The sequence below is a fragment of the Triturus cristatus genome, chromosome 4_1 (genome assembly GCF_964204655.1).
Source record: "Triturus cristatus chromosome 4_1, aTriCri1.1, whole genome shotgun sequence".
Lineage (NCBI taxonomy): Eukaryota > Metazoa > Chordata > Amphibia > Caudata > Salamandridae > Triturus > Triturus cristatus.
Genome location: NC_140585.1, coordinates 102,214,964 through 102,240,276, shown reverse-complemented (window position 1 = coordinate 102,240,276; position 25,313 = coordinate 102,214,964). Strand labels below are relative to the sequence as shown.

General features: G+C 46.8%; 1 protein-coding gene across 1 annotated transcript in view; it reads right to left on the bottom strand.

Moving 5' to 3' along the window:
• The window catches only part of LOC146839652 (bile acid-CoA:amino acid N-acyltransferase-like), a 116,618-nt gene extending 102,275 nt beyond the window's left edge, over positions 1-14,343 (bottom strand). The window contains exons 1-2 of the mRNA XM_085651745.1: positions 14,141-14,343; positions 571-1,077 (exon numbers count right to left, since the gene is read on the bottom strand). Coding sequence (XP_085507871.1) covers positions 571-1,077; positions 14,141-14,261 — 628 coding nt within the window. The 5' untranslated portion in view covers positions 14,262-14,343. The remainder of the gene's footprint in view (positions 1-570; positions 1,078-14,140) is intronic.
• Between the last annotated feature and the right edge of the window lie 10,970 nt (positions 14,344-25,313).

The window sequence follows — 25,313 nt, the reverse complement described above, 5'->3', positions numbered from 1 at the left end:
AAGAGGCATGAACCACTCAAAACAAACAGGCAATTTCGTAAAGTGGTTAATTGCATACATTTAAGTAATGGTCATAGACCAGTAAATACATTATTTAAAGCATGCAGTCAGTGTTTACAGTGAACACACAGGACTGAGAAATGTCTGTTGGTCCAAAAATGTGAGCGCGGACAAGATAATCCATCAAGGGCAAAATAGAGAGTTTGTAATTTTCATGAGAAATAGACAATGCTGGACGAATACAGTCAGAAACTTGAAAGTGATTCATTAATGTCTTTTAGTTGCCTCTTCAGAACACATAATTTGATTGGTAGAAGCAGCCCTGGTACTGACCCCATAGAGAATTACAAGGTCCATGGAAAAACCAGGGGCCTGGGAAGTTTGCTGCAAAAAACACATTTCAGAAATTAAACAGATTGAGATAATGACAGAAACGAAGAAGGGATTCCCCTTTTGAGAGCAGTTACCTGAAGCATCTCAGAAGTCACCTGATTAATTTCTGGGTGAACAGAGAGGACCAAAGGACAGCACCTACTGAAAGAATGAAAGCTCTGGCGGAAGCCCACTCACCTGGAGGTAGGAAAAGGGCTCCCCGCACCCTGCCTTCCCGGATCGCTATCCGCCGCACTCCAGGTGCCACGTACCACCGCTCAATCGTCTGGCTGGCCAAAGGCGTGATGGAAGGTGATGGTTCAAGCTGAAAAGAATCAAAAACTTCCACAGTGATCCGGTAGGGACTTCCAATCACATCTCGTTTCATGAGCCGGTGGAAAGGCTTCTCGGAGCTCAAGGCCCAGAGGAGGCCCATGGGCAGCACGCCTCGGTAATCCCCTCCACTGGCTGCTGCCTTCTCCAGGTCCACCTCTCCAGCAGCATCGCCCCGATAGAACGCTCTTGAGACATACAGGAACCCCTTCTCGTCCACCAGGGATGCCCTCAAAGTCACCAGCTGATTGGGCGCCAGACCAGAGACGGAGATTCTGACAGGTTCATCTGCGAGAGTGACCTTTGGGAGCACCCTGAGATCTGCCGTTGTGGAGGCGATCGCTGAACTCTTTTCTACGTTGAAGAAGGTACCTAGAGAATCAAGCACAAAAGAGGAGACTGAATCAGAGCCATACATCTCTCGCAGGATGCAAGTCACACCTTTGAGATGAATTTCAGTAACATGAGTGCACCAAACGCCATGCCCCACAGGTGTGTGCGTATGGTAAGCGCTGACCATACAAGGAGAAGCGCCTCTGGCTATGTGTGTCAGTTGGCCATTGAAAGGCTGCCAGGTCAAGAATACCAAATCTTACTGGAGTTTTTCAAACATGAAGATTTGGAGTGGTTTTGGAAAATATGCATGTTCAATATTATTTACCGTTTCTCAATCGTAGGTATATTTAATAGTCATTCTAACATTTGCTAAGATAAAAAAAAAAAAAAAAAATATATATATATATATATATATATATATAAGGCGAAGAGTTCTCAAACTCCAGCAGATAACCGGAACAGGTACAGACCACCACACGCTGAGAATATGGTTAAAGCAGGTTTATTCTTTTGAGTCAATCGGCATGACGCGTTTATATATATATATATATATATATATATATATATATATATATATACGCATATATACGCATATACACACACACACGCATACACACAGGGATACACGTTCTTCATACTTGCGTTGGTGCATATTTACAAAATTCACAAAGGCTTCCTAGAATACTCCCCAAACTGTTTTGGGAATTTTTAATTAGGTGTAAGCAAAAGATTTTCCGCATGCATAATTGTACGCATGTTACAACTGTGCATGCGCAAAGGCTTCCAGATGAATGTATTATCTGGCAAAAATATATTTTTCCTGTAGCTAAGCCCATTCATTCACCCATACTCCCACCAATGTTGGCATGTTCCTTGCTCATTCCTACCCTGGATAGCTTTTAACTCCAGACGTTGACATAGGTAATTCCCCAACACTTTACAGGCTGGGAAGAAGTCTGTGCTTATGAATGACAACAAACGCCGCCATGGAACACTCTCCCTCGCGCCTTGAAGATTTACTCGCATGAAAATCTGCATTTGTGAATGTATTGTAATATGAACATACTCTCACAAATAGATCTGTGACTCAATAGCGTTAAATGCAGACAAACCTTAACATTAATTCAAGCACAACTCAGCCACGCCCAGAAAAAACAGTGGGCTGGACTAACAGTATCACAGCATTGCATTTATTTTTAAACACAAATATGTACAAGCGTTGGCAATGCCATTAGGTCTGGCTTGAAAGTAATGGAGTATGGTCATGTGAAGCTTCACAAGTAAAATGGGTGTGTATTTGTATGGAAGCAAAGAACTGTAAAGTAATATCGGTGGAGATTAAAAAGTCAGGTGACAGCTGCCTCGTCAAGCCAGCCCTAAAATCCATGTAGGTTAACGACTGCCCTGCTCCCATCTGTGCTGCTGACAGAGAACAAGGTTGTAAATTATATACTTATCTAAGACACTTTACAGAGCTTTACAATACCAGGTATGTGCCCCTGTAAGATCACAGCCAGCTTGATAAACAAAATGAAAACCGCCGTGTGGAGGGCACGCACTTCTTTTGTGGAAGCACACACCGTCTGCCCTATCAAAACAAGTACTCCTAGCTCCCAAAGGCCAAGTAAGTGGCGCCAAAGACCCTCTCCTGGTCATTCTCACATAATTGTCTGGCGACAGCTGCGATGTCAAAGGCCCACCATGAATAGAGACCCAATGGGGAACATTGAGAATGCAGGGCAATCAGGAGTTGTGGAAATTCACAGTCCAGTGTGCATTGAACTTGCCAAGAGTGTATCAAAGGTCACCATTTCCACACTAAGAGATTAAAAGAGGACTCTGTGCAGGTGGGGGAGAGGAAGCTGCTGCATACATTTTGACACAGAGAAAGCAAAACTGAGTCTTTGCAAATGTAATATAGCTCAGTGAACTAATTAAAACAGAGTAATAATCAGCGCCCAGGAAGCCCGGTAAATGCCACAAAATAGCTTCCTCATGTCATGCATGAGGGTGATAGTGTGGGCACTTGCGCTTGCGGTGATTTCAACAGAAGCGCATAACTGGCAACACATTGAATTAAAAGAAACAGGACATGTGTGCCACGCACTTCACATCCTCATAAAACTGCCCCACCAAATATGGGCTTCAACTAAGCAGTGAAATTATCTTCATAGGAGTCACAGGTCTCAATGTGAGTCATGGAAGTGCCCTAAAGCAGTGGTTCTTAATCTGGCGTTGCTAGACCCCTGGCACTTTGCGACACCTACTTAGGGGGTCGATAACTATTTAGACAATTAAATAGCATTAACAGGTTTATGAAGTATAGTTCCATAAAAAAGCAACATATAATGCCTGGAAGGACAGTATTTTCTATTTATGAAGGGTGGACTTTGTGTTTTTTCGCAATATACAGAGGAGGCTGAGTCCACAGCTTATCGTACCCCTTCACTCCCTCTTTTTTTTATGGTTACTATTTAGACAATGCACAGCTGTGGGCGTTTTCTCGTATTCCCTAGGGGTAGCCCTCCCCATATAATTGTTTGTATTGTATCAGATCTCTCGCCTAAGAGGTCAGCACACACATTCCTTCATGGCAGAGATCACGGGCCTCACATTCACCAATGAGGAGGTGGAGAAGATTTTGGCCACCATTGGCCCATTTGAGGAACTAAAATACCCAGAACCTAGCCCAGATAATAATGATTGTGGTGAATTGACAGCACTTAGGAGTACCCAAATTAACACAGCATTACAAGGTCTGATTATAACTGAATATTTAAGGGCAAATGCTGCCCCCCAAGGTTTAATGGTGAAGACGAACCATTCATTTTTCAGCACGACAAGGCATCTAAGAAGGATTGGTCCTTGATATCCTGGCACTGTACACGGGATTGGCTTATCCTAATAATCAAAACTGCACCAGCATTGCCCAGGAGTTGAAGACTGAGATACAAACTATTGAAGTACGCCTCAAACGTTACCACCCTGTCTTGAGGAACTCAACCAAACCATGAATGAATTTGAAGTAACCTTAAAACAAAGCAAATACACTAAATTGATGAAAGATACTGGACGATTCAGCCACGAGAGAGTATACCCCTACACACGAGATGATTATGTCCCATCATCAAGCCACCAGGACTTGAACACAGACGGGGACACTTCAGATACCGGCTTCAACAACTCGGGCTCGAGCAGACATAGTGGATCCAGTTACCAAGGAAGAAGGAAACAGGGGAGGAGAACATATGCCTGAGGGACACGAGGATGGGGACCCTATCAAGGACCTCATGCATACCTATACCCTATGGCCCACCAATGACACATGGTCCACTGATACCCTACAATCACTGGAACATTCCCCAACAAGACTTCCAGTATTATCCACAGAACCATTATTTAGGGTCACGCCCTGGCCCCAGGAGAGGTCGCACTCGGAGTAGGAGTCTATTGGGCCATGGAAGAGGAACCGCTAGGGGTATTAACCAGGAGTATGACAGGTGCCCTGAGCAACCAACCGACCACCAACAGAAAGAACACCTAGTGGTGAAACTTACCGATTATATCTTGGCCCAGGCACAGAAAGACATCCTGGAAAAAGGATTGGGCTTCGTACCCACGGAGAGGCTAGACAAATTTTGAACTGTGCAGAGAAGTGAAAACAAGTTTGTGAAGAAATTGAAACGGAGCCTTCTGCAATGAAAAAGAACCACAGACCAGAGAGGAGGATGACACAGGCCTTAGGGTGGAATCCACCTTCACCCCCCCCCCCCCAACACCATGTTGCCAGTCGAGTTACTGGCTTTTGAGAAGGCAGTCATGAAAGAGATAGGGGACATCAACCCGGATGACCACCACATTTTCCACAATACCACGAAAGAACAAGAACAAGCAATCAAGGAGCTGGCTAACAACGACAAATTAGTCATCCAGCCCAACGATTAGGGAGAAGCCATAGTGATCCAATCCTCAGAGGCCTACGATTAGGAATGTCTACGCCTTTTACGGGATCCCAGGAATTATGATATCCTCTGCAATGACCCAACGGAGTCTATACAAGTCCAAATTACAAGCATGGTAGAGGAAGCCCTCACCCATGACTGGGTCTCGAATAAAGAGGGCAGATTTTTTTTTATCAACAAGTCACCTGCGATCCCCTACTTTCCCCTACTTTTACATTATTCCTAAAACTCATAAGAACTTGAACCACCCACCAGGACGACGACCCGTAGTGTCCGGTATAGGATCCATTCTAGAACCATTGTCTACATTTGTGGATGCTTTCCTGCGACCTCTCGTACAACAGACAGATACCTACCTAAATGACACTAAAGATGTCCTGAGGCTCATTCAGGATAGGAATTTTTACCCCGCGAGTGAACTCCTTATGGGCTTAGATGTGGAGATCCTCTACACTAGTCTTCCTCATGATGCAACACTGCACATCATAGAGGATGTACTCTTCGAGGTGGACTGGGAATACCAAACACTGTGATGTAGTGTTGCAAATTGGCACTTACCAGAACCTTCTTTCAATACAAAGACACTCTCTACCTCCAGAAACACTGGACCAGCATGGGGAGTATCTTCACCCCCAGTATAGCTGGCCTGTGTGTCCATCATTTGGAGCCACGCAAGATCCTCAGCTCAAGTAATCCTTTCCAGCCACACATCAGGATATGGAAGAGCTACATAGACAACGTTTTAGTCATCTGGAATGGCGATAAATAAACAGCTGATAAGTTCATGACCTGGCTTAATTACCAAAACAAGTTTCTTAAGTTCACAAGCACCATCTCCAATAAAAAAAATTAGAATTTCTGGACCGTAACATCTTCCCACAGGATGGCAGCTTGATAACCACGACACATTTCAAAGCCACAGCTAAAAACGGTCTTCTCCTCTATGACAGTTTCCATCCGCGGCATCTGTGGGAAAACCTCCCATACGGCCAGTTTTTGCGACTCAGGAGGAACTGTTCAAATTTGAAGGATTTAAAGACCAGGCAGAGGATTTGGGAAAAAAATTGGAGAAAAGAAATTACCCAACCAGAGTGGTGAACAAGGCCCTTAAATGAGCTAGGAACAATCACAGAGACGCTCTTCTGGAACCTGCACCCCAGAAAACCAAGGAAGAGAGACCAATATGTATTACAACATTCAACACTGGCTCCAACCAAGCGCCCAAAATAATTAATAAATATTGGCAGCACACACTCAACTGTGTGCCCCTGAATTTTCCTAAGCCGATATTTTCTCACAGAAGAGGCAGGAGTTTGAGAGACATGGTGGTGCACACATGGCCACGAAAAACAACAAAAGAGGGGGCACAAAACAGTCTACTCCCACCCCTGATGGGCCATCATCCCAGCAGGCACTGCAGTGTATGTCATCTAACCACAAGGAGCAAAGACAATATATTTAATGACGACACGAAGGGGGAACAACGTCGTTTCACGAACTGTAACAGCAAAAACGTGATCTACATGATCAACTGCCCATGCAGTCTACACTATATCGGGATGACCACATGCCCTGTCAAAACACGCATTGGTGAACACAGAAGTAGCGTCACATGCAAAAGAGCAACAAGAAAAATGTCAGCACACTACATGGAAACACATCACACAATACTGGACCTACAATGGACAGTCATTGAGCCAGTACGCAATGAAGCTATACTGTTTGAGAAAGAACAGCACTGGGTATTTCACCTGGGCACACATAATAAGGGCCTCAACGATGACATTCCCTGGGGGCAACTTAAGTAGACACTCTGTGAACTAACCCTGCGTATTGTTACTTTACCCACCAATGTCAGCAGCAACGCCCTCCTTGAGGGATCTGAGAAACACTGGATATTTCGACCTCTACTTTCATTGTTAAGAACCTAGTACAAAAAAAAATGATTTTTTAACCTTCATTTCTCACTATTGGTATGAGTGAGTACTCATAGCAACTTTTTCTTTGAAAATGAAGAGGTTCTACCTACCCCTTACCAACAGGACTAATTCCTTTTTACATATTTTATTTATCCTTTTGTGTACTGGTATTTGACCTTGTAGTTATTTTTTGCTGAACATTAAGAGGTTCTATAAAACGTACACCTGTAGGTTTGACCTCTGGCTAACTTCAGCCAAATATCCTGTATATTTTTTTACCCGTTTCATTTCTCCGTTCATTGGCAATTTTCTTTAATTTTTCCTTAATCATTAATTCCCCCACTCCTTTTTTGCCAGAACGTTCGGAGCACTACCTCAAACTCAAGTCAGCTTCAATGACTCAATCAAGTAGTATCGCCACAACGAGGCGGACAAATTGAGCAGGATACCTTCTAGTTTTCTGGAGCGCATGAGCACTACACAGGGAAGTGCCTGCATGGGGAGCAAGTCTTGCCACCAACTGGTGGCCATCTTGAGCACTTAGTGGTCCAGTATTCAGGTGCACACGAGGGTTGAATACAGAAGACGATGGATACTTAAACCGGCTCTCCGCAAACAAACCTCGTTCATCGGAGCCACGGGTATGCATTGCTTGGGTGAGAGAGCAGCTTTGATGATGTAAGTGCGGCACAGCCGATCCCCTGGGCAACGAGTATTTCCCAATTATGAGGTATTTTTTGTGCATTCTCATTTACAATATCGAACAATTTTCTTCCCACAGTGTTTGACTACAAGAGTTCCTTCCCTCCTGTGTTTAAGCTCATGGGGCCTTAGTCAGTCACCAACAAGGTACATTACCTGATCATATTTTTTCCTAAGTAACTCACTAAATGTTTTACATACGAGAGTCACATGAGGTCCCTTGTTTTCTAGTTATCACATCGATAGTATGACAAGAGCATCATATATGGAATCGATTTCTCTGAGATTACGACTCATCTAGAGTGTGTGTTTTTTGTTATTCGTCTTGTAATGACTTGGCTGTCATGAGAATTAAGGGCAGCACCGCACCCACGTGAATCTGACAAAGAAGAGTTGTGCACAAGTGAAAATATATCACTATTTGACCTTCCACAAGTTTGGTGATATGGTTTCTTTACGGATTATATATATCGCAATCTTAATTACCTTTTACTCTACCCTTCCCGATTGTTCTCAGGAACGTACCAAATTAGGTATTGTATGGACGCATATTTATAATATGCACATTAGACCTTGACATTGATCAGGCAGACCACATAGGTTCTCTCTAGAGTGGCAGAAGGGATCAACCGCTTTGGTCCTGAAGAAGAAGCCTAGGGGAAAGCTTCGAAACATGTAGACCAGGGAGGTAACAGCTCATTATGGCATACATTCCTCCTTCCCCCTTTTTACTAATACCAGCTACAGGGGGTATTAACATTTAGTTTTCACACAACCAGGTATTTTAAAACTCACTACATTAGATGCTGGCCCTTACACTCTCACACCTACACATAGAATCCCTTCACTAATAAGTGCTCCCATGTCTCCGTCGGTTTTAGCTCGCCCTGACCCGCAGGGAACTTTTGACGGGTGAGGATTATTTTAACAAAACATTGTTTTCCTATACACCCTTTGGAAAGCGTACTGATTTCTCACACTTTGTTTAGAACAATCCCTGACAGGACAGTATTTTATATGTATGAAGGGTGGACTTTGTGTTTTTTTTGCACTATATGGAGGAGGCTGAGTCCACAGCTTATCGTACCTCTTCACTCCCTCTTTTGTTCATGGTTCCTATATACACACCTCCAGCTTCTTGCCTCGCGCACCGTAGGAACGGTGCAGGGAATATTTAGAGTTGACGGGGAATATTTAGAGTTGACGGACAGGGGAGCTTACACGCTATGGTGGACGGATGGGCCATGTTGCTGTGCACTCCGTTTACTTTTTTCACACTGCCTTTGCTCTGTGACTACATTGGAAAATGTAACATCATGAAACAGATTCAATAAATAAAATAAATTAAAAAAATAGTACCTCAATCACAGTGCGAGCAGCGAAAGAACACCAATTATAGATACCAGGTGAATTTAGATTGCGCTAGCACCAAGAGGATGTAGCCTAATGGCTAGGGCGGTCGACCTCAATTCTGGGGAACCGGGTTCGAGTCTCAGCAATGACTCCCAGCATCCTGTGAACTGGGCAAACCACTTAATCTCTGACATTGAAGGTTCCAAGCCCATTATTAGACACAAGAGTCTCACATGCAAGAGTGCATGCTCAACCTAATATAGTCAGCAAACAGAAAGCAAGTAAATGTGAGTTACAAACCAAAAAGCTAATGGTAAGCAATGGGCAGAATTAATTCCTCGAGAAACTTTCTGTATGTCCCAAAGGTTTTGTTAGCAAACCAGAAAGCTGCACTTTCTGGTAGGCTTCACCCTAATGACGTGGCCAGCGCTGGTGTATCCATAGGAAAAACAAGCATTGAAAATGCAATAGGTCTCTCTTTAGTGCAAGTTAAATTAAATGTGTTTGTAAATTGTGTGTATATGCCTGTGTATATATGTGCTAATTTCTATACATATTGATGCATATTGATGCACATAAGTACGTATGCATATATATTAGTATCTATGCATATGTATGCATTTATATGTGAATTTATATATATATATATGCCGATGTATATAGTTTGTCATATAAGTATTTATATATGTATGGTTTTAAAAATATATACATACATATATAAATTCTATTTTCTGTCACATATAAATATATGCATTTATAATTGCATATTTATATATATATATATATATATTTTTTAGATATATATGTAGATATTGAAATATAGGTTGATTGATATACATACATATGTATATATGTTCATTTTGATATACATGTCGATGTATATATATGTACGTAAGTCGATATGCATATTTCTTGAAATATGTATGCCTTTAAATATATGTGCACAGATATATACACATATCTATAGGTGTATATTTGTGCATCTATTGCCAAATTCCTTGATATATATGCATATGTATGCAGATATATATGCATTTGTATGTATGCATTTACATGTGTGTATATATATATATATATATATATATATATATATATATATATATCACAATAAAGTTACCCCACGGGTGGAGGCACAAACCCAGGGCAGCCCACATTCCACACACACGCTGGCTCCTCGAATTCACCGCCGACGCGTTTCAGGCCATCCGCCCTTCTTCATGGGCGGTCTGTAATTCAAATGAAAAGGCAAGCATGAACCACCAGCGTATTCCCTCTTTTATTTCAATCACTCCTTAAATGGGAAATCGAGGAATTCTGGGTCTGGTAGTTTTAACAATCAACTTCAAATGTGATGTGATATGATGTTCGAGTGCCAAATCCAGCACTTAAGGAAGGAAACTCGGAGACGCTAATTCAAAGCAACAAACACTAGCGAAACAGATGGTAATCTCCTTCGGGGCTGCATCTGTAGGATGCTAATTGACCACAGAAGGATGCTAAACTGGTGCTCACACGTAGGCAGGAAAATGAACTAAAAAAACAAATCTCGGCAACTATCACATGGTAAAAGCTATGAAACCTGTTTTGTTGCTAATCATTATATTCTGGTAAAAATTCACTATGTAAAGTGTTTGCATCAACAAAGAAACGGCATTTATTGTACTCAAAGCAGTAAAATAGTATTACGTGCTCAAAAACACCACCTCCCCGTCCAAAACCAACTTGTAGTGCACTACACTTTTAAAAAGACGTACATTAGTTTGATTCCAGTTACCCAAAAACACACGAGTATTGGCTTCGTAATAAATGTAATGCCTGCACAAAAATACGTTAAAAAAATAATCCTTCGTTGTAAAAATAATTAAAATGTTTTAGTTCTTAGGGTCAAATTTGTATCATAAGACCAAAGATGCCAACTTTAAATTTGGAAGGGAGCAGGCTCAAGCCACAGCACTAGCTCACCATGCTATAATTGTAGACAACATTCGAACCCCCACTAAAGGCTAAAGCCTAAAGTGTTCCGTCTGAAGACGTGGTTTTCGGGGGCTAAAAGCAAACAGAAAGTCTGCTATAGTGTGATGTTTCAGAGTAAAAATCTACACTTTAGAAAGGAAACAAGGTCAGGCTAATGAAGCGCTAACAAGCAGAGCGAGACAGATCGCAATCTATTCGTAGGTAGCATCTGTGGGATGCCGAACAAGCACAGCAGGACGGTAAAGCGGTGTTCACACTATCGGCACGCCGGCAACTATCTAAAATAAAAGCATTTGATGTACAGCTCGCAAAAGGTAACCAAACCTCTTTAGCAAGAATTAGTTTATAAATTTTCTACAAACGTACTGGGTAAAGCTTTGAACTTTCAGAAACCCAGTATTTCTTCGGCACAAATTAAGCAGTACGATATCATTCAATGCTTAAAATCCACAACCCCCCAACACCACCAGCTTGTGATGTAGTAGGCTGTTAAATATACATAACGAACCTTATTGGCAGATATCTTGCTAGCAGAAGCCCCTGTGTGCACCTAAATGAAAGCACTAAGGTTTAAACGTGTGAGGCATATGTAATAAATAAACGGTAATAATTAAAATGCTTAAGCTCAAATTCAATGTTCACCATAGTGTACCGCCTAACTAGCATTTTGCTATTCCGATTAGTGCACCGAAGCAGGTTTGAGTCATAGCCTGTCTTAAAAAAAAAAACGCTAACGTTTAGTTTGTGTAATGTAACTAGTGGCTAGGTAAAACGGTGCAAAACTTTAGGGCTGAAATGCTGCAAAGGTAACATATATTTCTTCCCCTCGGATGACGGTGAAAAAGGAGAGCCCGATTGACACCACTAAGGCAATTTGTAGATGTTAGCATACTGTTCCGCCAAACTGGCATGTTTCTACGCCGTTCACCGCAGCCATATATATAACCAAAATGAAAACATAGCTACACGCAGCCAGTACTGTTCCTATGCAAATAGGGGTCAAATAATGAAACGTTTCCTGGACAAATAGTCAAAACGCTTCCCTTCTTGCGGGCAAAGTTGTAGCTTTAAGCAAATGTTCCTGGCTTTGGAGTTTGCGTGAAGCAGGTTCGAGTCAGAGCGCTGACTCCCCATTCATTAATGTCCTATGGAAATAAATACATTTGATCGATTCTGACTCCAGCTGCCTCTTAGTGAGACAAGCATGGCTGTTCCGGGACCACTCCTGTTCCTAATGAAATTAAGTCCTCCTGATACAGTGTTGCAATAAAAACAAACGGTCCTTGCTCGTTAATAAAATGAAACTAAATAGCTCTAAATGTATAATAAATCAGGTTATTCAAATGTCCAGCAAAGAAAAGTCCTCCCGATACAGTGTTGCAATAACAGCCGAGAGCCAGCGTGCTCAAAAGACTCTGATGGATTTTGGCTCGCTCGTTAAAACGAAACTAAATAGCTAGCATGCTCGAAGGGATCCAATTACAAAGGCTGGCGACACAGTGCTAACCACCAGATACCACACTGCACTTCAATGAAAAGAAGTGCAAGCAGAGTGAAAGAACACTGTAGTTAGGCACCGCTGTATCGGGACTACACGTAAGTTAGAAAATCACTAAGAGCCAACAGAAAAGGACCTTACAACAATAGTGCCACCACTGAGCCAATAGCAAGAGGAAAGACAAATAACATGAAATTTCACCCAACATATAGATTACTTTAGGTCTCGCTGAGACAGCGCATGTGCTGCCAAGGCGAGACCTAAAAAAACGAGGCAGGCACAGGGCTTAGATTTCATGTTTGCATGCTGGCTGTCCACGGGTGGATGGATTCTAACTGCCTTAAATTGAACTCAGGAAAAACAGAAGTCCTACTTTTTGGACCACAATCATCTTTTTGGGTCCCATCAGCCTGGCCAGCTATCATGGGTTCTATCACTCCCCCAGTGGAAAAGGCTCACAATCTGGGAGTGAACACTGACAATAAAAGGAACTTTATAGATCTGGTAAATAAGCTCATGTCACCCACTTTTAAACACCCTCCGAATAATCAAAAAGATCATGACTTTTATACCTGACTAATTGCAAAAGACATTAATCACGTCTTTAATCCGATCCAAAATAGACTAAGCGACCAGTCTACTTTTAACTACTCACAAGTTCAATATTAATAAACTTCAGGGCCTCCAAAAGGCTGCAGCTAGACTTTTGCTAAAGATTCCCAAATTCTGCTCAGTGTCTCGGGATATAAAAAACCTGCACTGGCTTACAATTAAACAAAGAATCACCTATAAGGCGCTGTGTCTAGCCTATAAGGCCCTTCATGATCTCGGCCCTGGTTTTCGAAATCATAGCTTTAAATGGAATCTCCCTGCCTAATATCTTCGCTGGGTAAATGCTAAATTAGCGGTACTACCAAGCTTTTATCTAGTACGAATACGGTGGGGTGGCAAACTCATTGTGCTTGAAGCATGCAAAGCATGGAACACACTGCCTCTCTGCATAAAAACAGCACCCAGTCTGCTTGCCTTCAGAAAAGCTGCAAAGACCTGGCTGTTCAGGTCCTGGTAATTTAGCGGTCCCACAACGCTCTTAGCTGGAACTGATTACTGAATGGCGCTTAGACGCCTCCGGGCAGTAATGCGCTTTATAAATCCCGCCAACACACCTTTTAAAAAAAAAAATAAGATTTTACTTACACCCACGTGCTGCTGTACATGAGTAAAACACACTGACAAAGCAAATAGCTCTCAACAAGACCTATTGGCGTTACCAATGCGTGTTTAAATTTTGCATGTGTTCGAAGGATAGGGTTTTTTTCAGCCCGAGACATTGCCTGCGCCCTCAAAAAGCGCTAAAGGATATTAAAAAAAAAAAAAAAGGAAGAATGTTGAAGATGAAAGACGCCAGAGGTATTCCTGAATTGTCAAAAAGTAATGGGCTGCTGCTGATCACTTTCAGACTTGTGCTGGAGTTGTTAGGACCAGTGCTCGGGCCGGGCAGAGAAACACACATATAACAGCCTGCACAAACACAACAGATCCCAAGTTTTGGCTAAGTGCACCCGTGTTTGTGGTTTCCATGAAGCTTGGGGTTTCAAGATCAAGCCCTTCTGCTCACAGCCCACGTGAACTCTGCCAGGACTTCACTACAGATACAACCAGAACCGGAGTCGTTCCATTGGAATGTGTACCTGCCACGCGCCGGGACTGCACCAGCCGGTGCAGCTTCACTCTCCCGAGCAGCAGCCCCCGGACAGGCGCCGAGGCTCGGCCATATAGCAGCTGGAAGCCGGAAACGCAGCAAAGCGCCATGACTCTTCTTAGACCCCCTCCGCCGGTCTCTCCTACCCAGGGTCGATCGAGGTCTCTGTCCTCAGTGGCACCCGAAGCCGGGTGGTGGGTGTGGCATCGCGGCCTCGGATTGGCTGACGACCCGCTGACTCCCATTGGCTGCTTCTGAAACTGACCAGCCCCGCACACACATAGGCCCCGAGCTGAGCGCCCATAAAAGTGGGGTCATTAGTTTCATTCTGTATTTTCCGCTGCTCGGTGGAGCTGGATACAGTGTCGACGTTTTAGGCTCGTAAATAACCCTAGCTTTCTCAGCGGTGCCTTTGATCGCCGATAAAACAAGCACTGCCAAAGTCATTTAATCTGGCGGCGGCTCCAGCCATTTAGCTTTGCCAACGCTTTTTTTGTCATGGGTTCGGCAAAACTTTTGGAAGCGCTCCCTACACTCCCCGAGATGAAAAAGAAAATACTGGCTGAGAGCGATTGTTTTTTAATTTCAGAATGCACTCATTGCCACTGTAATCCCTGCACTAGTGGGACCCGTTTTGCGGGAGTTGGGGTGCTCTTCACCCCGCAGCTGCTGGCGGCCCCGCCGCAGTTTTTTACCCGAAGGTATTGGAGCGCTGTATTTACATGACATATTCAGGCACAGGGAGATAAAGGGGCATATCAACAAGGGCTTTATCTCTGCTTTTTAGGTCGAGCCTAGACAGCGCATGCGCTGTCGCAAGACCTGTAGTAAATACAATATTGAGGGTAATTTCTCCTGCTGCTTGCAATTGGTTAACTGTGGCATTGCTTTTGTTAGCAGGCTTATGGTTGGCTGTGGATGCGATACATCACTTCCGTTTTTGAAGGAAGCAGCACCGACCAACTACAGTTAAGTTGCACTGCAGGGCTGTATCTTTTAACTTACGGACTACTTTGTTGTTTTTTTGCCATGGCGCCTGGTTCACGCATACGTTTAATATGCACGGCCGCTCAGTGTTGTACGGCCGCTTTCCTCGGTGTTGTCGCCCCCCCTCATCACCACCCGCCCCTCGCGCCTTGTTTTCTTTGATGTGGTCTTTTCTTCCTGTACGTGTTAACCCATTGCCAGTATGGAGCGGTTTTCTATCTAAGATGGGCGCTGCACTGGTAGCTTTCTCTTTCGCTTATATCCTAAGAAGCGCTTAATGCACCATCTTCCTGTTCACAGCTTCAGCTGTCTCTGGTTTATTTTGTTCTGTACGTGTGTTTGAAATGTCGTCTGTACGGGTTCACACTTCCGATTGCCTGTATTGCTAATAAACTTAAGGCATTTGTTTACAGCGTTCGTCATTCTTTTATTTACATTTTTCAGGTGGGCATGTCTCTGCGTTAATGTTTTTTTTGTATGGACGGGGCCAGCCTCGAATCGAACCCGGTTCCCCAATTCCAAAGGCAGCAGCTCTGAATAGTATACCACATCCTCTCTCACTAAACAACCAGCATTTTTTAGGGTTGTTTGTCTTTGTATCGCTCACTGAGTTACACTCCCACTATGCACCCACCCTAAACCCCTTCCTCTTTTGTTTCCCTGAGCACCCCACTAGAGTGTTGATGTGCTGCTATTATTATCCGTTTGGGCAGCTTTGAGCGCTTTGCAGCCAAATGTTTGAGCTCTGTGTAGAATTTTACTGTCAAAACGAGTCTATGACAAAGAGCCATAAATAAAAATAAAAAACGGGTTATTGAATACTAGAGGAGAAAGCTGTGAGAATGAGACACATGAGAGAGAAAAAAAAGCGTAATGCTTTCAAAGCGAAGACAGTGAGACCCAAGGTGCTGGGTAGGAGCTAAGTGTGAAGAAAAAGCAGCGAAAGTGATGCAGACAGCGATAAAAATGCACTCATAAGCGGAAAGCGTTCTCTTTGAAGTCAGCACAACATATACAGGCCCACACAGGCACTAGCGCACACACACATAGGGCTGCAGGTGTCACTTTACCTGTTCTCAGTGCACTCCTGATGTTCTCTCTCAGCCTGTGACCTTGCGTCACAGGACGGGCCAGGGACCAAGCGCCATCAGTGTGCAGGAGGTACTCACCAGATTTGCTCCGTGGGTTCGTGTGCCTGTTGCAGAGATCTGCGTGTAATTTGAAGGTCAGAAGTTTGACTCTCTCAGCAGGGACATCCTAGACTTTCATCCTTGGAAGGTCGACTCAATGAGTTCTGTTGAATTGGGTCTTTTGTAGCGACCACTATCAGAGAGAGATGCTTATGGAGCGAATTGAGATGTGAACCTCATATTGCTTTTGACAAGAAAAACCTGAATTAGTGCACGTATGTTAAGTGCTTTTGTATAGCAGAATTTTGCCATTTGTATGGCCCATGGCACTTAACACTGTAGCAAGTGAAGTAAGGACTAATTTATTAGGTAATGATGGTTTAAACGCAGGGCCACTGGAATTATGCTGCTCTGTGGCTGTGGTCTTTTCTGTGTCATTATCGAGTTTCCGCACGTGCCACATAATCTATCATCTTCCTAGTAATTTGCAAATCAAAATAAAAAAATAATTCACACTCAAACAGATCGAAAGTCACTAAAACACTGCAACCCGAGTTGTCTATGCCGCACAACTCCAGGGAAATTAAGTGATTTGCACAGACTCACAGCATATTGAGGCGATGCCGAGACTCAGTCTGGTTCCCCAGTTCCCATGTCGACAGCTCTGGCCATTATGCAACATTCCCTCACTAAAGCGGCAGTAGGGTAAGCAGGACTAGCCCCCTGGCATTTTTGTTTATTTTGGGAAAAATGCATGCGTCTTTATTAAGGGCAAGCAAACAGTTTTTGAGCCAGTACCTTTCTGTAGGAGGACTAAAGCACCACAGCAGCAGTATGTTGCTTTTGGTTTTGCTACAGACAGCCTAGCCACGGTAAGCTGCTTGTAGGCAAACTGCAGCCTCCCTCACCTTTAAGAAAGGCAGTTGTCATTTAGAAATGGTAGGCCCTAGTTAACCCCTAAATTGCAAGGCATGTTCAAAAGCAATAGGTCTCGAATTTGCTAGTGATTAAGCTATTGGCATTGTAAATGACAATGTCTTTTATTTATTTGTTTTCAAAACCTACAAGCAGTCCGTAAATACGCACTTTATGCTTATAGTAGTTGCTTAATAGAAGCAAGGCTGGCAGTAACTGCGCCTCTTTTACTGTCAGCCTTGCTTCTCGTAAACAAGGACTATAAGTACAAAGTGCATGTTTACACATCGCTTGCAGGTTGTCAAAACACATGTACATTGCCAATAGCTCCAACTCTCGCAAATGCGAGACCTATTGCATTGCAAATGCTTGTTTGGCTTTAAAAGCCAAAAAAGCAGAGATAAAACTAGCACCCTATCAACAACAGGGTGCTAACACGCAAATTTGCATGTTAGCACCCTTTTACTCTAAGCTTCCCCTTGCATCTCTAATGAGATGCAAAGGGGGCGTTCCAGAGTAAAATAATAGGAGAAATGTCGCTAAGCGACATTTCTCCTATTATCAAGAATGTCGCTAACCCTGTTAGAGACAAAAAAAGCAGCGCTAACCGCGGTTAACGCTGCTTTTTTACGTCTGCTAATTTTCAGACTTAGCCATGATATCCTATGGAAGGAGGATATCATGGCTAAGTTTGCCTGTCCCTATCAACAAGGTAACGTGTGATTATCGCTGGGTTTCCAGCGATAATCTCACGTTAGCCTGTTAGCGTGTAGATTTTTATCGCTATTGAGATAAGCGTTGCTAATAGCACGCTATCTCAGCGATAAAAATTCACGCTAGCCGGCGATAATTATCCTCACGCTAAGAGCGCTGAGCGATAATTATCGCCGGTTGTTGTTGATATGCCCCTAAGTGATTTGCCCAGAATCACATGATGTGGACGCGCCTTCGAGGCTCGAAGTCCTCGAACTCTGTTTTCCAACACCAAAGTCGGCAGCGTAGCCGACGGACCACATCTCCCGTGCCTCAAGGCGCTGTGATCCCCTCGGCTCGCCTCTGGTGTCGTTGCCAATGGACGGGCAGTAACTCAGTCGCCGCAATCCTCCAAGATACGATCTCCGGTTTCGTGTTTTTGGGTGTCCATCATGCCTGCGTCTTCCTCCCTGGATGTCAGATTTCTTCTGACAGTGCTGGGTTCTGGATACCGAGGCCGTAGCCTCATTACTCCGCATACATTTTGATTTTTTTAGTCGCAGTTTTGTTTTTAGGTCGAGCAATCGAGACCTCTTGTACATACTTTAGTATATACTTTAGTACATACAGCCAGCCCATAGGCCTCCCATTTTCTGGCTCCCTTGTTGCTCTCATATTCTTTTTCCCCATTTTTAGGTCTCGGCCTGGGGAAAGCAGCGCATGCGCTGCTCTCATCATTCGAGGGCTTCTTGGAATCAATACGGATTCCGAAGCCGTGTGTCCGCTCCGCCTGCAATTGTTGTTGGTGTGCGTCGGTTTTCGTCAGTAATTATGCTAAACATGCTTCGTTCATTGCACAGGAGGGTTTTTAGACCCTCCTGGTTGCCACCCTGTCTGCTTTAGGCCACGCTCACCGGGATTGGATCTTTTACTCCACGGCGTGACATAGTGCCTTCTAATTGCTGGGTGAGCACTTTCTTTTTAGGTCTCGCTGAGCCAGCGCGTATGCGTTGCTCGGAGAGCATATAGTATACGGGTTTTGAAAGTGCTGCCCACATGATTTTGCAGGCCTAAAGCTTGAGTGCACGAGAGCGTGCACGTGCACAGCTGCCATCTGGGTTTTTAGGTCTCGCCTGACCCAGCGCATGCGCTGGTCTGGCGAGACTTATTGAGAGGGCTCCAAAAAGTGCTACCAGGCCAGCCTAGAGGTACAGTGCATGTGCGCGGGCGCGCGCGCCGCGCTTTACCGCCATTACTTTCATTTTCGCGCTTTACCGCGATTACTTTCATTTTCGGATCGTGATCGCGATCACTTTCGCGGCCGCATGGACGCTCTGCATAGCCAATAGGTCTCGATTTTGGGACCTTATAAGTATTTAGTTATGCAACTGTTGCATAGCTAAACACTTAGAAGGTCCCAAAGGCGAGACCTATTGGCTATGCCAATGCTTGTTCTAATGGCTCCTTTGCTCGCACTCCCCCCTCCCTTCTCGTCAGCTTTCATCAGGCTCCTTTGTTTGCATTACCCCCTCCCTTCTCGTCAGCTTTATTGAGGCTCCTCTGCTTGCACTTCCCCCTCCCTTATCTCCCCCCTTCTCATCACCTCTGCTTGCATTAACTCCGCACGCGCACCACTTGCCTCCTTTTTTTAAAACTTGTTCTTATCTAGAAAGCACTTCATGAGGGTGTATTGTTTTATAGCTCTTCTCTCTCTCCCTTGAACGCTTCTCTGCCCAACACCGTGTTGCTGCATCATACCCTGGGGTCTACAGAAACCCCACCTACTGCCTCTCTCTCACCCCGGTGGTTCTCCAATACCCTCACCAGCCCCAATCTCCATACTCCACTGTTTCATCTGTATTTTTCTACCGGCCCTCCTGTTGTTTAAAGCCCTCCCCTAACCTGTTTGGCAATTAACATTTTGTTTTAAAAAAAAAAAAGCGTTTTTGTGCTACTTTTTTAAGTTGTCTTTTTACTTCTTTAATGTATATATCCCAAGCCTCGGAAAGTCTTGCTGGAATTAACTGTGGAGAGACTTGGCTGACTGGATACTGGAAAAGCCCTGCATTAAACTCAATTAAGCAACAATCCTTTCGGAAGGACTGATAGTGGAATGCAGACAGGCGCGCAACGCCCATTGGACTCAAAGGGCTTCAGCTCCCACCTCAGCCCCACCCCTGTCATGTGTGGCACACACAGAGCCGCACCCGAGCACTTCACAGGTCTTTTAAAGACCTTTTGCTTGTTAATGAGGCTTTGATGTGTCCCCCCCCCCCCCCCGCTTAGAGGCCCTGCAGCTCCACTCTGCCTTTTGCTTGAAGAATCAGCCACCCCGAAATGTTTTCTTATCCCCCCCTCCTCCGAAATTTGAGTCTAGTTGCGCATCTGAATGCAGAATACTATGTTGAGGTTTTATGTGAAGATCCATGGGCGCAGATGTACAGCCAAGTACACAGCCATGTTTTGTACATATATATTTTTAAATATATTAAAATAAATATTCAGTCTGTCTTTGTAGTGCTGCTTAAGTGGGGCGGACATACGCGGAGATGCAGCTAAATTGGCTCTGCCTCCTGGCTCGAGTTAGCCACTATTAACATCCTACAGTTTGATTTGTCCGACTATCTGAAAACAGATTTCTTCCAGCAGAAACTCTCAACAGCAGACTTGTATTTTCATATCCCGCTGGAAGAAGCCTATTTCTTGTTTATATTGTAAAGCACTCTGTGACCCCGGTCCCCCGATCCTCTATCAAAGCACTGTTGGCTTTTGCTGCACATGCTCCTTTAGACACACCGTAATTATCCTTGCGTTTAGAGTCAGCCTGGTAAGTCGCTTACGAGCAGTCGCAAAACTAAAAGGTCTCATCTTTGCGAGATCTGTAAGCGTTGCCATTTTTTTATCCATGTTGCCAGCAACCCAATGGCTTTCTGTTTCCTTTCTTACAGTTGTTTTTAGAATCGTTTGGGTTAATTTCCATGTAATATGAGACGGTTTATTCATAGTCACTGGCTAGCGCTTTCATCAAAGTATAGCGCCACGTGGCACTTTAGCTCTCTGGGAAAAACAATCCCATAATCAACAACTGAGTACGGCACAGCTCCTCTCCTCCCGCCCTCCTCCTCCATCTCTGTCTTCCTACTCCTGATGGCCTCTCCTCCCGCCCTCCTCCTCCCTCTCTGTCTTCCTACTCCTGATGGCCTCTCCTCCCGCCCTCCTCCTCCCTCTCTGTCTTCCTACTCCTAATGGCCTCTCCTCCCGCCCTCCTCCTCCCTCTCTGTCTTCCTACTCCTGATGGCCTCTCCTCCCGCCCTCCTCCCTCTCTGTCTTCCTACTCCTGATGGCCTCTCCTCCCGCCCTCCTCCCTCTCTGTCTTCCTACTCCTGATGGCCTCTCCTCTCGCCCTCCTCCTCCCTCTCTGTCTTCCTACTCCTGATGGCCTCTCCTCTCCTCCCGCCCTCCTCCTCCCTCTCTGTCTTCCTACTCCTGATGGCCTCTCCTCTCCTCCCGCCCTCCTCCTCCCTCTGTCTTCCTACTCCTGATGGCCTCTCCTCCCGCCCTCCTCCTCCCTCTCTGTCTTCCTACTCCTGATGGCCACTCCTCCCGCCCTCCTCCTCCCTCTCTGTCTTCCTACTCCTGATGGCCTCTCCTCCCGCCCTCCTCCTCCCTCTCTGTCTTCCTACTCCTGATGGCCTCTCCTCCCGCCCTCCTCCTCCCTCTCTGTCTTCCTACTCCTGATGGCCTCTCCTCTCCTCCCGCCCTCCTCCCTCTCTGTCTTCCTACTCCTGATGGCCTCTCCTCCCGCCCTCCTCCTCCCTCTCTGTCTTCCTACTCCTGATGGCCTCTCCTCCCGCCCTCCTCCTCCCTCTCTGTCTTCCTACTCCTGATGGCCTCTCCTCCCGCCCTCCTCCTCCCTCTCTGTCTTCCTACTCCTGATGGCCTCTCCTCCCGCCCTCCTCCTCCCTCTCTGTCTTCCTACTCCTGATGGCCTCTCCTCCCGCCCTCCTCCTCCCTCTCTGTCTTCCTACTCCTGATGGCCTCTCCTCCCGCCCTCCTCCTCCCTCTCTGTCTTCCTACTCCTGATGGCCTCTCCTCCCGCCCTCCTCCTCCCTCTCTGTCTTCCTACTCCTGATGGCCTCTCCTCCCGCCCTCCTCCTCCCTCTCTGTCTTCCTACTCCTGATGGCCTCTCCTCCCGCCCTCCTCCTCCCTCTCTGTCTTCCTACTCCTGATGGCCACTCCTCCCGCCCTCCTCCTCCCTCTCTGTCTTCCTACTCCTGATGGCCTCTCCTCCCGCCCTCCTCCTCCCTCTCTGTCTTCCTACTCCTGATGGCCTCTCCTCTCCTCCCGCCCTCCTCCCTCTCTGTCTTCCTACTCCTGATGGCCTCTCCTCCCGCCCTCCTCCCTCTCTGTCTTCCTACTCCTGATGGCCTCTGCTCCCGCCCTCCTCCCTCTCTGTCTTCCTACTCCTGATGGCCTCTCCTCCCGCCCTCCTCCTCCCTCTCTGTCTTCCTACTCCTGATGGCCTCTCCTCCCGCCCTCCTCCTCCCTCTCTGTCTTCCTACTCCTGATGGCCTCTCCTCTCCTCCCGCCCTCCTCCTCCCTCTCTGTCTTCCTACTCCTGATGGCCTCTCCTCCCGCCCTCCTCCTCCCTCTCTGTCTTCCTACTCCTGATGGCCTCTCCTCCCGCCCTCCTCCTCCCTCTCTGTCTTCCTACTCCTGATGGCCTCTCCTCCCGCCCTCCTCCTCCCTCTCTGTCTTCCTACTCCTGATGGCCTCTCCTCTCCTCCCGCCCTCCTCCCTCTCTGTCTTCCTACTCCTGATGGCCTCTCCTCCCGCCCTCCTCCTCCCTCTGTCTTCCTACTCCTGATGGCCTCTCCTCTCCTCCCGCCCTCCTCCTCCCTCTGTCTTCCTACTCCTGATGGCCTCTCCTCTCCTCCCGCCCTCCTCCCTCTCTGTCTTCCTACTCCTGATGGCCTCTCCTCCCGCCCTCCTCCCTCTCGGTCTTCCTACTCCTGATGGCCTCTCCTCCCGCCCTCCTCCTCCCTCTGTCTTCCTACTCCTGATGGCCTCTCCTCTCCTCCCGCCCTCCTCCTCCCTCTCTGTCTTCCTACTCCTGATGGCCTCTCCTCTCCTCCCGCCCTCCTCCTCCCTCTGTCTTCCTACTCCTGATGGCCTCTCCTCCCGCCCTCCTCCTCCCTCTCTGTCTTCCTACTCCTGATGGCCACTCCTCCCGCCCTCCTCCTCCCTCTCTGTCTTCCTACTCCTGATGGCCTCTCCTCCCGCCCTCCTCCTCCCTCTCTGTCTTCCTACTCCTGATGGCCTCTCCTCCCGCCCTCCTCCTCCCTCTGTCTTCCTACTCCTGATGGCCTCTCCTCTCCTCCCGCCCTCCTCCTCCCTCTCTGTCTTCCTACTCCTGATGGCCTCTCCTCTCCTCCCGCCCTCCTCCCTCTCTGTCTTCCTACTCCTGATGGCCTCTCCTCCCGCCCTCCTCCTCCCTCTCTGTCTTCCTACTCCTGATGGCCTCTCCTCCCGCCCTCCTCCTCCCTCTCTGTCTTCCTACTCCTGATGGCCTCTCCTCCCGCCCTCCTCCTCCCTCTCTGTCTTCCTACTCCTGATGGCCTCTCCTCTCCTCCCGCCCTCCTCCCTCTCTGTCTTCCTACTCCTGATGGCCTCTCCTCCCGCCCTCCTCCTCCCTCTCTGTCTTCCTACTCCTGATGGCCACTCCTCCCGCCCTCCTCCTCCCTCTCTGTCTTCCTACTCCTGATGGCCTCTCCTCCCGCCCTCCTCCTCCCTCTCTGTCTTCCTACTCCTGATGGCCTCTCCTCTCCTCCCGCCCTCCTCCCTCTCTGTCTTCCTACTCCTGATGGCCTCTCCTCCCGCCCTCCTCCTCCCTCTGTCTTCCTACTCCTGATGGCCTCTCCTCCCGCCCTCCTCCTCCCTCTCTGTCTTCCTACTCCTGATGGCCTCTCCTCTCCTCCCGCCCTCCTCCTCCCTCTCTGTCTTCCTACTCCTGATGGCCTCTCCTCCCGCCCTCCTCCCTCTCTGTCTTCCTACTCCTGATGGCCTCTCCTCCCGCCCTCCTCCCTCTCTGTCTTCCTACTCCTGATGGCCTCTCCTCTCGCCCTCCTCCTCCCTCTCTGTCTTCCTACTCCTGATGGCCTCTCCTCCCGCCCTCCTCCTCCCTCTCTGTCTTCCTACTCCTGATGGCCTCTCCTCTCCTCCCGCCCTCCTCCCTCTCTGTCTTCCTACTCCTGATGGCCTCTCCTCCCGCCCTCCTCCTCCCTCTCTGTCTTCCTACTCCTGATGGCCTCTCCTCCCGCCCTCCTCCTCCCTCTCTGTCTTCCTACTCCTGATGGCCTCTCCTCCCGCCCTCCTCCTCCCTCTCTGTCTTCCTACTCCTGATGGCCTCTCCTCTCCTCCCGCCCTCCTCCCTCTCTGTCTTCCTACTCCTGATGGCCTCTCCTCTCCTCCCGCCCTCCTCCCTCTCTGTCTTCCTACTCCTGATGGCCTCTCCTCCCGCCCTCCTCCTCCCTCTCTGTCTTCCTACTCCTGATGGCCTCTCCTCCCGCCCTCCTCCTCCCTCTCTGTCTTCCTACTCCTGATGGCCTCTCCTCCCGCCCTCCTCCTCCCTCTCTGTCTTCCTACTCCTGATGGCCTCTCCTCCCGCCCTCCTCCTCCCTCTCTGTCTTCCTACTCCTGATGGCCTCTCCTCCCGCCCTCCTCCCTCTCTGTCTTCCTACTCCTGATGGCCTCTCCTCTCCTCCCGCCCTCCTCCCTCTCTGTCTTCCTACTCCTGATGGCCTCTCCTCTCCTCCCGCCCTCCTCCCTCTCTGTCTTCCTACTCCTGATGGCCTCTCCTCCTGCCTTCTTCTCCATCTTCTAACCTCTCTTTCCAACACATTACTTGCCTTCCCCTACTTTCTGCTGCCGTCTCCTCCTTTGCTTTTTCCTTCCTTTTCCTCGGCCTCAGCCCAGCCTCTCCTCTGCATCAGTTCATTTAGTGCTTACAAAGCGCACATATACTCAGAGGAGTTTCATGGAGCTGGAACCAAAAAGTGAACAGAGAAAAGGTTAGTGAAGATCTCACCTGGTTCCAGAAATATGCATAACATCCTCGGAACCTCCTGTTACCCCATTTACCTCCTCTCCTGCCATCCTAATAGCACTCCGTTCCCTTCTTCTTCATCACTCCCTCCTGCCCTCAACCCCCCTTTACTTCCTGCACTCTTTATTTCTCACCAAACACAGGTTTACCTTTGGTCCTGTGCTGTGTCACGGAAACGAAAACACATTGTATAGCGCCAAGCCTACAGCAGGACCAGTGGAATTCTGGGGCGCATAGGGGAAGGTCAAATTATGTGGTAGGTTTGAGTAAATTATGTGACAAGAAAAAGCAAATTATGCGGCGTAATGAGGCACATTTTGTAATAGTATTA